The sequence below is a fragment of the Lytechinus variegatus genome, chromosome 11 (assembly GCF_018143015.1).
Source record: "Lytechinus variegatus isolate NC3 chromosome 11, Lvar_3.0, whole genome shotgun sequence".
Lineage (NCBI taxonomy): Eukaryota > Metazoa > Echinodermata > Echinoidea > Temnopleuroida > Toxopneustidae > Lytechinus > Lytechinus variegatus.
Window position 1 is genome coordinate 2,677,817 of NC_054750.1, and position 17,590 is coordinate 2,695,406.

General features: G+C 37.5%; 2 protein-coding genes across 2 annotated transcripts; both read right to left on the reverse strand.

Moving 5' to 3' along the window:
* Positions 1 to 440: 440 nt before the first annotated feature.
* On the reverse strand, positions 441 to 1,331 carry LOC121423437 (putative fatty acid elongation protein 4). The gene has a single exon (XM_041618774.1). The coding sequence runs from the start codon at positions 1,251 to 1,253 to the stop codon at positions 450 to 452; it is 804 nt and encodes a 267-aa protein (XP_041474708.1). The 5' UTR covers positions 1,254 to 1,331; the 3' UTR covers positions 441 to 449.
* Positions 1,332 to 4,815: 3,484 nt separating this feature from the next.
* Positions 4,816 to 11,545, reverse strand: LOC121424337 (protein rolling stone-like). The gene is made up of 4 exons (XM_041619988.1): positions 11,296 to 11,545; positions 10,239 to 10,327; positions 9,297 to 9,522; positions 4,816 to 5,586 (listed from the first exon to the last, which is right to left on the reverse strand). The coding sequence occupies exons 2-4, from the start codon at positions 10,302 to 10,304 to the stop codon at positions 5,057 to 5,059; spliced, it is 822 nt and encodes a 273-aa protein (XP_041475922.1). The 5' UTR covers positions 10,305 to 10,327; positions 11,296 to 11,545; the 3' UTR covers positions 4,816 to 5,056.
* Between the last annotated feature and the right edge of the window lie 6,045 nt (positions 11,546 to 17,590).

Here is a 17,590-nt window from a genome sequence, read left to right on the forward strand (position 1 = left end):
AAGCCTGAAAGATTCTGTTCCGCGGTATAAACTCACAAAAGATGCTATATGCTTTCAGTGTAAGAATGTTACATACATACTAATTTTAATGTACAGACCTGCCTTAGAAATTGATTTGGTTATGGTATAAAGGATATGTGTCATCAAAACTTCTGATATCTGTCCATCAATGAGCTGGGAATAAAAATGTCATGAATTCGGTCGTTATTTCATTTAATCGGGTATAATTTACTTCTTGATGACGAATGTCAAAGATTCTTTTTATTTTTCTTTTCACAAGCAATCATGAATCTAATAGCAGGTTATAGAGTATGCATTACTGTGAGTGATCACTTTAAACTTACAAAGTATGAGATTAAGGTGCAGATCTTTCCTTATCTTCTGTGTGGTCAAATATCTATGTTTGATATTTATACGTAACAGTTAGAGTTTGTTACTTGTATTTATGATTAAGTCTTTGATGTTCTGAAGAAGTAACTGTGAATGAAGAAGTTGACGAATAGTATGAACAAGGTCCCGAAACCAAACAGTCCCAGCCCTAGTCCGATGTGGTCGACTTCACACGGCACACCTCGAAACAGCGCCTGCGCGGCGTAAAGGTTGATGAGAAAACCCGCCAAAAGCTGGATGATTTGGATGCTGGTGATCGTCATGGCAACGCGTTTTGGGACGGCCACGCCCAGGATGCGGAGAGCGTAGTACGGGTACATGAGAGAATGGATGTACGTGTTGACCATGGCCATGACGAAGACCGTCGGGGAGGCGTAGGCGAAAAGATAACAGGTGCTGAAGTAGGTGAGCACGTGGTGATACCAATGTAACACGATGAGTTTTGCCTTGCGGAGGACAACAAACAGGGTATCGCCGTATTCTACGAGCTTGCTCATCGCGAAGAGGAAGAGCCAGAGCCCGCCGGGTTGTCCCCTATCGAAGCAGTGGCATTCACAGACAAGGCTGTGCAGCGTGGCGCCTCGCTGGGATAGGATGTAATGCGTGGCGACGTTCAGCCGCCACGCGCAGACGATGCTGAAGATGGACAAACCGATGTTCCAGAGAGCGAGGGGCAGGCGGAGGACGAAACGAGGACGATTCTTCATTACTCGTTGGACGGTGAAGATGGTGATGAGGTAGATGATGGTGGAAATGGTGTAGATGAGCATTCCTTCCTCCCGCATCCATCGTTGCCATGGGATCGGGTCAAAGCTCACTTCGGATGCAAACGGCCGAAGGACAACCCCCAATATAGACGACATCTTTACCTGATTCAGAAACTTCAGCACCTTCGTTTATAGTATTCCTTATCCAACTTCTGAAATTGAATTTGTATATAAACGCAAGAAAGTAGGATTTAGGTTTCATTGATTTGAGGTTGAGAGAGGGCGGGGGGGGGGGGCGAATGAAGGAAGGCAAGGTATACAAAAAAGGACAAAGAAGCAGAATTAGCAGTGAATATACGTTTTTATTTACGGTACCTGTTTCAGTATAGTTCATAGAAAAAAAATACTTCCGAGAACCCCACATTTTCTACTTCGAATTTATTGATTTGAATTGAATTGAATTTATTAACAAGCTTCATTCACTTGATATGAACATTTCGTTTTACAGTATATACAATGGTAACATTATATTATTAAATATTTATAGCAGTATATCGTATAAATCAGAAACACATCAATACATTTCCTTTTAGATTTTCAATATACAAAGAGAAATAACGTATTGAAATCTAACGTAGAGCAAGTATAGGACAACGCAATATAATGGAACTTTATGATTATCTATTCAATATCGAACAAAGCTCAGAAATTAACTTCAAGTATGCATTATGATAGATAAATATCTTTGGTATACCTTGGATTTTAAAATAGCCTGAATGGAGAAAAAAAGACAAAAATGTTGATGCTAGAACTCCTCTATCATATTTATGAACTCACAGAATTTGACAGAAATTATCAATTGTTTTAATTATAAAGTTACATTAATTTTTTTTTCATCGCTAAGATTTTTAAACTGACACATTTTCAGCTATTTTGCCAAAATTATTATTGCACGTAAAATGCGAGGGTATATTTATCTGGGCGTCCATGTCTTCCAGTTTCAATGTATAAATTATGGGAATTTATTCTAAATCGACAGATGTTTTTTCGTATTTTCTGAATTTTAACAGTAGATATTTACATAAACTCAAGTTATGTTGACACTCAAGTTGATCCCAGTTTATATCGGCACGGATGATAGACATGGGATCGACATATATTTTTCTTTTTGGGGATATACTAACGGGGTACAACCAAGGATATTTGGTAACCATGTTTGTATTAGTTTGTAATTAGTTTGTATACCATGGCATAAGAATCGAAGATAATGAGAAAGTGAACAATTGCAACTCTGGTCAAGCCTCCCTAAAGCAAGAATGTGCCTTCAAAGTGTATAAGATTTAAAGATCTGTTGGACAAGTTTTGATGGGGGGGGGGGTTAAAACCGTCATTTCTTAACACACGTAAAACTTCAAAAAATTAAACTGTTTAGATATTGTCAATTACCAGAAGTAAAGACCTGAAAATCTCAGGAGAAGTCCTTCATTTCCGTACCTGATGACTTGTGATGTTATGATTATATCATTTATATATCAGGAATATATGCTTACTTGGAAAATTACCTAAATCTTAGAGAGATTTCAATATAATCAGTATTAAGGAATTCATTTTCTATACTCTGTAATATTAGTACGTTGAGCAGGTGGGGGGGGGGGGGGGAGACAACGGGGTGGTGATCATTATGGATGCGGTATTTGAACCATTATTCACTTGCTCAGTCAATTCTTCATTTCGGGTTTTTATTCGTCCTTTTATAGAGTCATTGCAATCAAAACATTCATCTTTTCTGATGAGTTAATGATTTAAAATCCTACACTGATGAAAAAGATGTATTCTTTTATAATACGGCGTGACTAATGCATTGGCTCGTATTCTGATAGCAGGTTTAACTTATACTCAGGTTTAAAGTTGTGGTTTAAGTATGGATAGCCAATTGTTACATAAATCACCAACGGTAGAGATATTTCAGCTCGTTTTGCTCTCTGAAATCATTCATAATTGCCTAGGAAGTATGAATATGTGATTGTCTTCACCATCGATGAATCAGGAAAGAGCACAGTAAACATAAGAAACATACAACTTAATAAAATTTTTGACCCTTTTGGCTTCCCATAATAAAAATTTTGATACTTTTGGCTTCCCATACTTAAACCACAACTTAAAACCTGAGTTTAAGTTGAACCTGACTTCAGAATACGAGCCATGTGTTCAACTGGATTACGTTACATTTTTAATTGTCCGAGAGGGAGTTTTAATTTTTTACCATTATTTTATGTTTCCATCAATTTCTTCCAGTTTAATCGGATTTCGATACAGATGTCACCTTTTTGGGTTTTTTTTTTATTTGCATCAGGACGGTAATATCGTATTCAACTGAACGCGATAACACGATATTTTAAAGTTCTTACCGATTTTGTTATTTACCATGAGCCTCATTCCCCATCCTTTTTCCTTGTCAGTTCAGGGATGCTGATGCTACTTTTTTTTCAGTATATGTGTTTTAAAACTTTCAGCATATGCGTGTTGATTTTTACTCCATTTGCACTGTCTGCTTCCTTGTTAATATTTGGAAATGGTATAGTTGCCAAGAAGCACGCACTATACGGCAAAGTAAACGCGCTTACGTCACAATTAGCGCGTTGCGTCACACAGTGCGTCTACGTCACAATGCGTAACATTCCGTCACAATTCTAATTTTGACCAACCATCTTAAAACGTTTTTTTTTCTTTTTGTTAGTGTAAAATTGATGACACTTCGATTTCATTCATCGGATACTCATATTAAATGTAACTCCTGCAGACTGAATCTATTCTCGGGTAATATTATTTCATTCACAAGTCTTGGGGCCGGTTGCACAAAGCGGTGCGATCAAACGCATTTCAACAAATTAAACCCAACTTTCCTTTCAAGAAGATAATGAAACGCGCGTATCATGACTTACGCTGGAATTTTTTTTGGTTGCGTTTTAACATAACAGGGGAGCGTTTCATGAAAGGACTTGTCATACGTTTTATCCGACATGTCCTATTTTATCCGACAGTTACCATAGAAACTGTACCTCTCAGCCAATCAAAATCCAGAAAAGTTATCAGATCTGACAACTGGTCGGACAAAAATGTTGATGAAACGCTCCCCTGTTTATGCAAAAAAAAACGGACCCTTGGTCAAGACGGAAAGAATACATGGGAAGGCATTCTAACGGAATAACTGTTGACCCCTTCTCGGTGCCTACAAAATGATAGATCCACCCCACGTAAAAAAAGAGGTCAGTAATACCTTGGTCACATTTGCTCTACGGCGGCCGTAAGGCGAGTCGAAAACAGCCGTTTTAATATTTTTGTACCAGCTACATATAGTGGGTTTGAATAATAATGAACAAAACGACTGATTTCGACTCGCCGTACGGCCACCGTAGAGCAAATGTGACCAAGGCATAATTTCCATTTCTCCCGATTGTTAGCGGTTATCCACATAGATCTGGGGCCCGTTTCATAAAGACTCATTACCATAACTATAACAAGTTTGTGATCAGTCAATCAGATGATTTTGGTAGTTTTAAAATGTTATTTAAACAAGTTTCATGAAACGTGCCCCCTGTTGTAACATGGCCCTGGCTGGGAAGCGGGGTGCTGGAAGTTGTGAAAAAATGTTTGTAACCAAAATGACCTTCTAGAGTGAACCCATTTTTTCCTTTTCTTTTTGCTTTTCAAAGTTTTTGGGGACCAAAATGACCTCCATTTTACATTGAGAACCTTTTTTCTCCTTCATATTAATATCAGCACTCTAAAAAAATCGTTCCTAGGGCCATGTGCTGTAACTTTGCCAATGTGTCAATTACCACAATGGCAATTAACAGGGTACATCAGCCAATGTCATTCAAGGTTTCCATGGTAGTTGCCATAGTTATCAATCTTTATGAAACAGGCCGCCGGGCCATGGTATTTTGAGTATTCGATTGCTAGAAGACGTGGTCTACAATCCCCTCGCCCCCTTCAGAATGGTGTCCTTGGTTTTCCGTATTCTTTTCGACGTCGTACTTTGCTCGACTACCGCATCGACAGTCGTTCGTCTTCCTGGCCACCCACTGCCGCAGGTTCGTCACAACCCACACCACTGTGTAAATTACAAAGATGGCTGCGGCAAGAGAGAGCAAGGCAATGATGGACGTGACGGGGTTCTCCCCGTAGTCGAGAAAGAAGTAAACCACTCCCCCACTCACAGCCCAGTAGATCAACGTGAAGGTGAGATACATCATTCCATACGTTATTGGGTAGACCACGTGACCAAATAAACAGGGCGTGGCCGTTACTGTGACTTCCAATAGGGTGAAAGCGGCAGGGAGGAGGTGGATGGTGATGTCCTCCACCCAGCTGAGGGCGTCTGTATTTTGCTCGAATAAGAACGCCCAGTAAACGATGGCGACGATGAGCGACCACGTCACAAGTACGTCATAAAGAACCCATTGTATAGTGTATCGAAGAGACAGTGCTGTCGTGAAAATTAAAGAAAATGGAACAAAACATAACTTTGTTATCGACATTGACACACTGCCCTAAATTTTATGCATATTGAATAAAGTCACCATTCATTATCCTGCCGCCCTATATACAAGCGAGCAGATCGAACGAGCGCAATAAAGAGAACAATCTTGTTTCATTGTACAATTCATCAAAACACATAAGGATAGGTTCGTATAATTTGGTTTCTTTTAATCACCTTACTCCTGAATAATTCATGTATGCCTTCTTGCCTTCCAAAACATCATTAAACGGCGCGCGTTTCGGAAAATGAAGCAATGTATTTACAAAATAATAAATTAGAATGCTCCCTATTGCATGATTCCGGGTGTTGCTCCGGCCCACCTTCAAAATATTGTGGGACATGTCCGTCCTCTGGAACGACGTACATGACATGGACATGCATGACGCAATGAACACATATTTCTTAAAACGTTTAATTGGAACGTTATCAAACCCCCTGTTTACATCTTTAACCTAATATTTATTTGGCAAAATGAAAATTACATAAGGATACATACAATTTAAAGATCAAAGAATGAACAATAGGAATAGAAATTAACCACTGGAATGCCAGGCGGAGAAATAATTAACTATGAATAACTGTGGCAATACGCCTTCTATCCCACCTTTTCCGGTAGTTTTCAAATTCCCTCAATGATGAAAATTTCCAAAGTTATACCTATTTATACGAAAGACGATGCTAGTTTATTTACCAATATCGTCTGGCCTAGTTCTATACTCTCGCGTTTTTCGAAAATATTAGAATGACTGGTTTATGATAGGTTATACAAATTATGACTAGCAACTATTTACTCAATAATGATCAATACGGATTCAGGAAATTTCACTCTACTGAATATGCAATGTTTAAGTTATATGATATGGTATCATCTGCCTTAGCCAATCATGAACATGTCATATGAGTTTTTATGGACTTTAAGAAAGGCTTTTGATACCCTTGATCATATTATACTTTTAAACAAGCTTTACCATTACGGGATTCGTGGTACTCCTTAATTTGGACTGGTTCCATAGTTATCTTTCTTGTTGAAGTCAATATACAATTTTCAGTGATACCAAATCAAATATATTACCAGTTACCTGCGGTGTGCCAAAGGGCTCCATTTTGGACACGCTTCTTTTTTGATATATGTCAAAGTTTTCAACTTTATTGTTTGCAGATGACACTAATATTTTTTGCTCACAGTCAAGCTTGATCAATCTTGTTTACTAGTATATTAAATGCAAAATTGCTCAAATTATCAAATTGGTTTAAATGCAACAAATTGTGGTTGAATTTGGGTAAGACCAACCTCATCCACTTTGAAACTCGTGCTCACACTAAGAAAATAAGCATTTCATTAAATATAAACAGAATTATGATCCAACAAAAGAAAAATACCAAAATTCCTCGGAATTCAAATTGACGTGTGCCTTTCTTGGCACTAGCACGTACGTGACTTTCGTCAAGTCTTTCACGATACGCTGGTGTCATAGGCGGCGGAAGCGGGGGGACGTGTCCCCCCCTAAATTTGAGGAGGGGGGGGGGCGATCCCCCCTAAATTTGTTGTTGGAGACCTTTTTTTTTTTTTTTTTTTTGCTTGTCAAAATAATTTTGGTTGTCCCCTCCTTAAATTTTTGGCTTCCGCCGCCAATGGCTGGTGTTATGCACAAATTGCGGCCATTTGTGCCACTTCGTATCTACAATTCATTCATTCACTCATTCATTTTATATTGCACTTTATATTGCAATATAGCATAAGCCAACAAGAAAGGTAATACAGATCGCATTTATGATTACAATCAAAGAGAGCCTTGCGGCTTTGTACGGGGTCTGGATATTTTGCCCAAACTGATCCTTTTTTTGTAGACTGAAAACACTGAAAGTTATATTCATAATAATTATGCAAATAGCGATTTTTATGTATCAGTTAAACAAAATTGAGTTACCTTAATTTCGTGATAATTTTACTTCGAATAGAGACATTCATAATTATCCAATTAGACATTCATTTGGTTTTCATTCATTCACTCCCAAAAGTGCATGCATTAGTCCATAGATCAATAAGATATGTAGGACCTTACATTTGAAATTCAGGAAGAATATGAAGGATTTATATCTCTCCAAATACTGTAAATGATATTTCTCTAAAGTACTCTCATATTCTGTCAATTCTTGTTATGCATGGTGATAAATAAAACAAACAATTGTAAAAGATTGCGATTGACAGAATAAATAACAACAAACAAAATAATAAAAACAAAAAGAAAATAACAGAGCTGCTGTCGTCCCTTTTTTATATCTCTTACACTTTAGGATAGAATTTAACGAAATCAACCGTGTTGCCAGGTCCAAGCTGAAGAATATCCCCAAAAGGCACTTGAAAAATCCCCAAATCCCAAAATTTTTAAAGCCATAAAAATGACTAAAAGTGATAACTGCTATCATGGTTATTGCCCAAAACTAGTTATTGTGTGCTCGTTTGTTCACACCAAGTAATTTTGTGTGTGTGTGGGGGGGGGGCAGGTTTCGATGTAATGTAGATTGGCAACAATACCATTGTATCGTACAACTAATTAATGCAATGCATTTATCTATCTACAGTAGATCGTTTATTACTATTAGCGTTATACAGTGCGTCCCAGAAAAAACGAAACCGAGATTTAGCGATGATTTATCATAACTTAATCATAAATAAAATAGACAAATGACCTATCAATGTAAAGCTTAGAGTCTCCTCTTTCATCTGGTATTACTTAGATTATTCCTCATTCACGCATGAGTGAGTAAAGACAATTCGAAGAGAGGATGCCAAAAACTCACTTGGCGGGGGGTATCTGAATTTCAAAAAGAAAATCACATGACTAAAAAGTTCAATATCTGCTCTTTTCTTTGATACCTCAATCACAGAAAATGGACAAGAATTAAAAAAGTTATGATCCCTCGAAATAATGGTTGTATTTCCCTAATTTCATTAAATAAACTTGTTTTCACCGGTTTCCCACAGAAGCTATCGCACGGTAACAAAAGACTTCATGCATGGCTGATCGTCAACAAAACGGAGTGTCGAGTTAGTTTGAACGCTAGCCTGTAAAACCTCTTAATTTTCTGAAATTATTGAAATTCAAGCCTTATTTCAAATAACCAGAACTTTGTCATTTCTTGACCATTTTCTGTAATTGAGGTATCAAATTAAAGAGCAGATATTGAACTTTTTCAAAATGAGATTTTCTTTTTAAAACACAGATACGGCCCGCCAAGTGACTTTTTGGTACCCCCTTTTCAAATTGTTTTTGCTCACTCATGCGTGAATGAGAAATAATCTAAGTAATACCAGATGAAAGAGGAGATTCTAAGCTTTACATTGATAGGTAATTTGTCTATTTTATTTATGATTAAGTCATGATAAATCATCGCTAAATCTCGGTTTCGTTTTTTCTGGGACGCACTGTATTACTAAAAAATGAAGAATCTTACTGCTTTTCACCAAAAACCTTCAAAAATCACCCTAAAATGGACAAAGAATCCTTTAAATTATCTATTAATCCCAAAATATATTTTTTTTACCCCAAAAGCTTCTAAATATCCGAAAATTTCAAAATATGGGGATGGAAATCCCCATGGTAACGCGGTAACGCTGAATCAACATGCTTGATAAACTAATTAGTATTTCTTACTTGTGGATTCTTTTGGCGGAGTGTCCTTTGTGTCTAATACCAAATCGATTAACAGGTTTCCGGTGGCCGCTATTTCGTACAGTGCTAGGAGCGAGAAGGTCAAATTTGTGACGAAGGCGTAAAATCTCGGATCGAAATACATCACCCAGGAAAATATCTGATAACCCCATGTGTAGATGAGTGTAATAAGTCGATATATAATGAATAACCATCTTGGAATAGGCCACTAAATTGGAAAAGAATGAAAGAGAAAATTGTCCGCAGTTAAAGGAAATGTTCACCCTGACAAAAAGTTCATCTAAAAATAGCTGAAGAAGTAATAAAAAAGATGGTGAAGGTTTGATAAAATTCCATCAAGATTTAAAGGTTATTCTCCATATATTACTTTTATTTTGTGACATCACCTACGAGCAACTTCTCTTTTTATCGAGTGTTAAAAATCGAATGTCACTTAAAAAAAATTTATACCATCAGTGTATCAACAAATCATTCCAAACCTGAGCCTAACGAAAGAAAACAAAATTTAGTCATTGTGAATTATATTGAAATTCATGTATTTTATATATCGCAAAATTTATGGGACAGCTTCGCGTATATATACTTAAAAAAGATTCTGATTACGTTTTTGTATTTCCCTCCAACCTTCACCGATGTCTTTTTACGTTTATGTTTTCTGTTGTTTTACAACAAACTTTTTGTCAGAGTAAACGCGTTCTCTCTGGCACAACCTTAACTTGTGTAAAGATGGTGGGTATATTATAGATTTATACAATATTATGAGTCGTTTTTATTAATCATGCGGCAAAGTGCGGCTGAAGCCATATGGAGGTAAATCAGTTTTAATAGCCGAAGCCAGCTAAAATAGATTAACACAATAATTTCACTGTCAAATGAATTAAATGTCACGATAATGAATCAACGCCAATGCAGATATAAGCCTACCTGTGTTCGGGTAAAATCCCTGCAGGATTGCCATCTTAATCCACACTCAAAGCAGCACTGTGCCATCGCCTAGAGATATGTTTATATATCTTTTGATGCAGAAAAAAATGCAAGAAATATTTTCGCCTAATATAACATTCTTAGGCCCCCAAATGGGCACGGTGTAAAGAGAAGACTACTTTATCCCCGAGATACATGTAGCTTGAGGAAGATGGGTGGGGGTGGAGCGGTCTTGTCTATTATGCATACGGGAGTGTTCAATGCGTACCCAATTTTTTAGTGAACATCAATAATCACAATGATAATGATTTTATTTCAGAATATGTCAAAAAAATATGACCAAAGAAACAAATATACTATCCTTCCTTAAAACAAATCGTGTGGGGGGGGGGGTACAGTGCTGGTAGTGACGACGACGATGATAATGATGATGATTGTATTGATGGTAGTGACGATGATGATGACGATGATGATGATTATAATGATGATAATGACGATGATGATGATTATTATGATGGTAATTACGATGATGATTATAATGATGGTAATAACGACGACGACGATGATGATGATGATGGTGACGATTATAATGATGGTAATTACGATGATGATTATTATAATGATGGTGATGATGATGATAGAAATGACGATAATGAAGAAGTTGATAATGATGGTGATGATGGTAATGACGCTGATGATGAAAGATAATGGTGACGATTATAATGATGGCAATGAAGACGACGAGGACGATGATGATGATGATTATGAAGATTATAGTGATGGTAATGACGATGATGATTATGATGATAAAGATGATATTATAAGATAATGATGATGATGACGTTTGTAATGATAGTGATTATGCGGATCAATCCCAATCGTCGACGTCGCCCATAGACAAAGATTCGAATGAGTGTCGGGTACTTTGAAAAAGGAAAATAGCATGAAACATGCAGCGACACAAATTTATTAGACAAAAAAAATCGCATAAGCAATTAGAAAATATTATATAGATGAAAATTTTGATATAAGCTTGTATGCAAAAATCACAACTTACCCCGAATATGTTAACGGCACGAGTTTATAAACATTCTTCCGAAACTCTGTTGTATAGTTTATGCGGCTCAATTATTGGTAATATTCCCTTTCGTCCAGTTGCTGTCGTCATTATAGTACGAGCAAGAGTTAATGAAATGAAAACAAAATTTTGAAAAGCTGCAGGAAATGAAAATGTCACAATTCGACATATTTATTTAGCAATCAAATTATTTGTACTGTGTCATTCCCGCATTCCTCACAAGTGTAACCAACTATCCCACGCCATGCAGTTGGGATTTGCATTAATGGTTGAGCGAACTTATTGTAAGAAGAAACATGGTACTTATATTTGGACTTGAATTCTTTCGCTGTTTGATAAGAGAATACTCGCCAAAACAACAATAGAGGAAACCGGTTAGCGGTGAACAAATTTTGACAAAATACGTGAGAGTGTGTCCGCAATAATAAATAGTGCTGGTCATTTTCTAAATGATCATCAGAGCTCTTCATATGGCTATTCATTATTACCATCAGAAAAAAATATACAAGGCTACGTAAATATGGATGGAATAATAATATCTCTGCTTACCCAGGCTTGGGTAGCCACCCCCCCTTCTAACATACCGAGCGCCTGTCGAGATGGCAGACGATCTGCTGGGGTCCGTTGCAGAAAGAGTTGTGTTTAAACGCAAGTCAAAAAATCAATCGCAAGTCCCAAATGCGCGCTGTTGATTGGTTGAAAATCAAGTTGCGCTTGATATTTTAGAGTTGCGATTGATTGCAACTCTTTCTGCAACGGGACCCAGGTCCCCTTTCCATAAAGACTTGTTATAATAACAAGTGCACAATTCTAATTTCTATAACAAAATCAGCCAATCAGATTGAAGGATGTCTGTAGCTTTTAACTGTTATTGTAATTTTTTTTATTGTAACACGTTTTATGAAACGGATCCCAGATCTCTGTTATTGTTATACCAGTGGCAGATCCAGGTAAAGATCCTTTTTCACGAAGGATGATTAACTTGTGGATTCTCAGCTTATCTTACTCATCCATCATTCACATTTTCATCCAATTTCCCCCTGTCAATCATCACACAATATTACTTTTTGTTATGTTTCTTTTCCTTCTGAACATCCCAAATTTATGATTTGATGAGCCTGGATGTACAGTAATTCGGAAAATCTCCCTGCTCAGATCCTGGATGTAAAAATGGGGGTTAACATGCCATAGACAATGCATCAATGCTGAAAACTTGGAAATTCCAAGTTGGGTTAAAATGCACCACTGTTACGTAACAGAGTGTGTATTCAAAACCGCTAATGCGCGACCAATGAAATTTTCATAGAAGTTAGATCATGAAATGAGCTTTCTACTCATGAACATTTATTTGAGAATACTACCATATTTTAGAATTAATTCAGCCCTATGTCAGAGGGACATTTTTTTTGAGGGGGGACGCGCTGTATATTATGTCACTATATAAAATCTTCGCTTTGCGCTCGGATGATGTAACTGATGCTTACTGGTCACTGGATAGATTACGGGACAAGTTTTCTGTTTTTCAGTGTTTTATCTTCAACCTGGTGCACTATTTTTGTTATAATCTGCTGATTAACACTTCATAGTAAAGACTGGTCACGAAATATCTGCAGAAAAGTAAGCTAAAATTGTGATTTTCAATGAGATTTATGAAGTGAATTTGTGTTATCTGTACTACGATATACGTAAGCCCATATGCAACACGTTGTACGGTACATTGCATTCAGTACAGTTCATGCCCGTTATAGCAACATGGGTGCATTTGCATATGAATGGTAAACATTTCGAACAAGTATGATGATGGTGTCTTGGAAGCGTCCATGGCCGTGGAGCTTACATATTGCATATTTCATGCTCTACATTGGCTTGTCAATAACTATTTGCAATAATTCAGATGGATTTCTTGCTCCAAAACCTAAAGCTCGATACTCCAATCTCTACATCCAGAAAGGATACTTGAAATCTCGTATCCCATATTATAGTAACGCTATCGCTAGTCTCAACATTAGGATCATCTGCTGTGGTGACGTGAATCCTAATCCAGCCCCATGTGTTAGATCACGTCTCTCTGATAAAACTCAAATTCGATCAACTAGTAAGCAATTGAGTTGCATTCTGCTAAATGCCAGAAGTCTACGTCAGAAAGTACCCGAGTTCGAATCATATATTTGCACTTCCCGACCAGACATCATATGTATTAATGAAACATGGTTGGATGGTGATGTTTACGATGCCTCCTTGGGTATTCCACAAGATTACCTTATATTTCGTCGTGATCGCCCTGATAATCGGCGTGGAGGTGGCGTCTTGCTTGCTATAAAGCAGTACCTGATACCGGAACGGAAGGTAAACAACAGCTGTCTTGAAATCATCTGGGCCTCCTTCAAGAATGGTTCTGACTCATGGGTGATTGGTGTATTATATAGACCTCCTAATAGCAACACATCTTATTGGGATAGGTTGCAAGCTGAATTAGATTTGATCAAACCTGATGATTATGATGGATGTCTCCTAGGTGACTTCAATGTTGATATGTCGCCAAATGTTCATTCTTCAAATCGGATTCACTTGTCATCAATGATGAATGAGCTTGATCTGATTCAGATGGTATCCTCTCCAACTAGATTGTCGAATGGATCTTCCACTGAGGGATCAATCATCGATCTTGTCTTCACCAACCGTCAATACGCTCTTCTGGATGTTAATACCATGGCTAATCCTGTGGAGTCTGACCACCTAGCAGTACAGTGTTCGCCTGCGATCACCGAAGCCTGCTCCGACGCCTTCAGTTCTCCGATCGTTTCTTCATTTGAAACAGGCAGACTTTGGTCATCTTCGGCATACTCTACACCTATTACCATGGAATTCTCTATTGGATCCGGCTGACATTGAGGAAAGCTACGAACTATTTCTTGACCTGTTTCATGCTGCCGTCAATGATGCTATCCCACGTACCTTGAAGAAGAAGTCTAAATGTTCACCTTGGATCTCAACAGAACTAAAGAAACTTGTCTTGCTGAAACATTCTTTGTTTAGAAACGCTAGACGGTCTAAAAGACCTGACGATTGGACTGCTTACAAAGCTCTTAGAAATAAGGTAAAGAAAGAAACTAGGAAATCTTACTGGACTTATGTGAACTCTCTCTTTACTTGTAAAGATAACAGGCGTAAATTCTGGTCATTTATACGTAATAAAAAGCATGCTGTCCCACCTCCTAAATTCAAGTTAAATAATATTAACATGTGTAAACCTTGCGACATTGCTAATGCTTTCAGCACTTATTTTTCCTCCGTTTTTTGGTCCTTCTTTACCTCTTCCTAAGGCTCCTTCTTTATGCACTTTGCCTATCCCTTCTCTCTCTGACCTGTCCGTCTCCACCTCTGATATTCATTCTGCTCTTCTTCGCCTATCCAAGAACAAACCACCGGGACCTGACGGCTCGTTACCCAGTGTACTCAGTAACATTGCCCTTGAAATTTCACATCCTCTATCTATTTTGTTTAATGCTTCTCTCCACAGTGAACTGTGCCTTCTTCTTGGAAACGAGCCCATATTACCCCTGTTTTTAAGAAAGGTGAAACATCCGACATTACTAATTACCGGCCTGTTGCCCTAACATCTGTGTTGTGCAGAGTGCTTGAGAAGATGATCGTGAAGGCTATTGATAACCATGTCGAATCGTTTGGTCTCCTTAATAGAAACCAGCATGGTTTTACGAGAGGGAAGAGTTGTGTTACTTAGTTGGTGAATGTGCTCAATAGATGGGCGACTGTCTTGGATAAGAGATCCCCACCACGAATCGACGCTGTTTTTCTAGACATGTCGAAAGCTTTCGACAAAATGCCTCACAGTGCTCTTCTTGCCAAGCTATCCTCTCAATTCAACATTCAGGGTAACCTGTGGAGATGGATTTGTTCTTTCCTTTCTAACCGCTATCAGTCTGTTCTCTTTCAGGGTTCAACCTCTCCTTGGATTCATGTTCCTTCCGGAATTCCGCAAGGGAGTGTTCTGGGACCCAAGCTATTCAATCTCTTCATTAACGACATCTCCATCTCCCTTTCTTCTGAAGCTGTTCTCTTTGCAGATGATCTTCTCTTATTCCGTGTTATTTCTTCTGATGCTGACGAAACCATAGTCCAAAATGACTTAGATAGCTTGATACAGTGGACTGCCAGCAATGGTATGTCCTTTAATGCACACAAGACTAAAGTTATGCATGTGACCAGGAAGAAAAGAATCCAAACTCCTCATTACTATTTAGGAAACGCATGTATATCATCCGTATCTTCATTCTTGTACTTGGGTATTACAATTAGTTCAGACCTATCATGGAACCCACACATTGATTCAATTGTCTCTAGGTCGAACCGTCTGCTTGGTTTTATCCGTGTTGTTGCACGTGGTGCTTCTACCAATGCCATATTTGCATTGTATAAAGCTCTCATCTTGCCAATCCTCGAATATGGCATTCCTGCCTGGCACCCGACGACCTTAACTCAATCTAGGAAAATTGAAAAGATTCAGCGAGCAGCAACCCGCTTAGCTCTCAAGCAGAGGCGAGGCGAAATGCCGTATGATGAAAGACTTCTGGCACTTAACTGGTCATCACTCACATCTCGTAGGGACTACTTGTTATGCTCATTTGCATACAACTGCCTATCAGGTTTATGTGACTGTGAATCTCTTCTTGAAAACATACTCATTAACCCCCGTCATATGGAAGTTCTTTCCTTTCGACATCTTTCTTCTAGGACACAATCCCTCTTCTGCACCCCCTCCAGAAGACTACCTCGACTGTGGGACACACTACCCAACGACATCAAGGATTTTGCTGTTCTTTCTCCTACTTTCCTCAGTTCTGTAAAGCAAGCAATTCTATTTCCTGATTAAGACCTTTATGCTTTTCTACTTTTCCTGCTTAATACAATGATTCTGGTTCTGCCTTGGAGACATTTTCTTTTCATTATCTCTGCCTCTCTCTCTCTCTTATTTTTACTTTCTATAAATTATATCTTTCTCTCCTATCAAAATTATGCAATTATACATTATGCACTTAATGCATGCTTTTCTCTAGATTTTATCTTGTATTTTATCTTGTAAATTATCTTAATTATTTTAAGGCTAGTACAGTGATATTCTTATCCTTTCTCTTTATCTCCTCGATTCGTTAATCCAATGCTTTCTTATCCCAATTTCCTATCCTGATAAGTTTTATCATGTTATCATGGTTTTTTCACTGTACATGTATCGTTATGATAAATCAAGTGATTATATCCTGAAAAAGTTTTCGATATTAATTACATTTTACTTTGGACTTTTACCCCCCTTATTTTTTCAGATCTCCAGTTACACCAGATCTGATAATTTTTATATTTGAATTTCCAATTGCAAGTTTATTTAAAAATACCCCTTTCATTACTGTTCAGCACCGAGGTGTTATTTTTTACTATGTTATATTTTTTCCAATTTTGCAGTGGTATTTTTTTATGCATCTCAATACTATCTAATTAATTATTTTGGCACCCTTTTCAGTATTCCCTTTTTAAACGTGCAATATTTTGTGTAATAGTATTTATATATTTTTATTTATGTCTTGGGAGCGGCATGTGTGGGGGCTCATGCCTTCGGGCAACAGTGATGAATTTCGCTTTTGTGCCCCCTGACCCACATGCCGTTCCCGCATTCTTTGCATGTTAATGTACTGTAAATTTTCTAATGTAATGTGTATGTACTTTTTTATATTGGTCAAATAAATAATAATAATAATAATAATTGCCTGTTCGATGAGATACATAATTATCTTGCTAAATAGGCTGATATGGAGCTTAGAATATCAAGTTTTGAAGTCAATATACACAACGTATTTCAGCTCGGACATCGAGATTTAATTATTTGGTATGATTTACAAATTGATTCAATAAGAATTGCTCTGTAAAATGTCAGTTCGTCCCAACAATTGAAATATAGGGGGGGCAAACATATCGTTTTGCCCCCCCCAATAATTACGCATGTGCAAAAATAAAATCAGATTAAAAATGTAATGCTACACATAAATCAGCAAGCGAGATTAAAATACACAACTCGTTCTTTAATTTAAATCGTGGTAATAATGTCCGCTTTTTCAGATTGGAATATAAACATTTTCAGCTCGCGCTTCGCGCTCGCATTAATTTGTTGGTGAGATATGTGTCTCTTTCTAATGAGTCATATATATAATAGTAGGCCTATGTGTGTGGGTGAGTTTGTTTTGTGTGATCAAGCGCCTTTGGAACA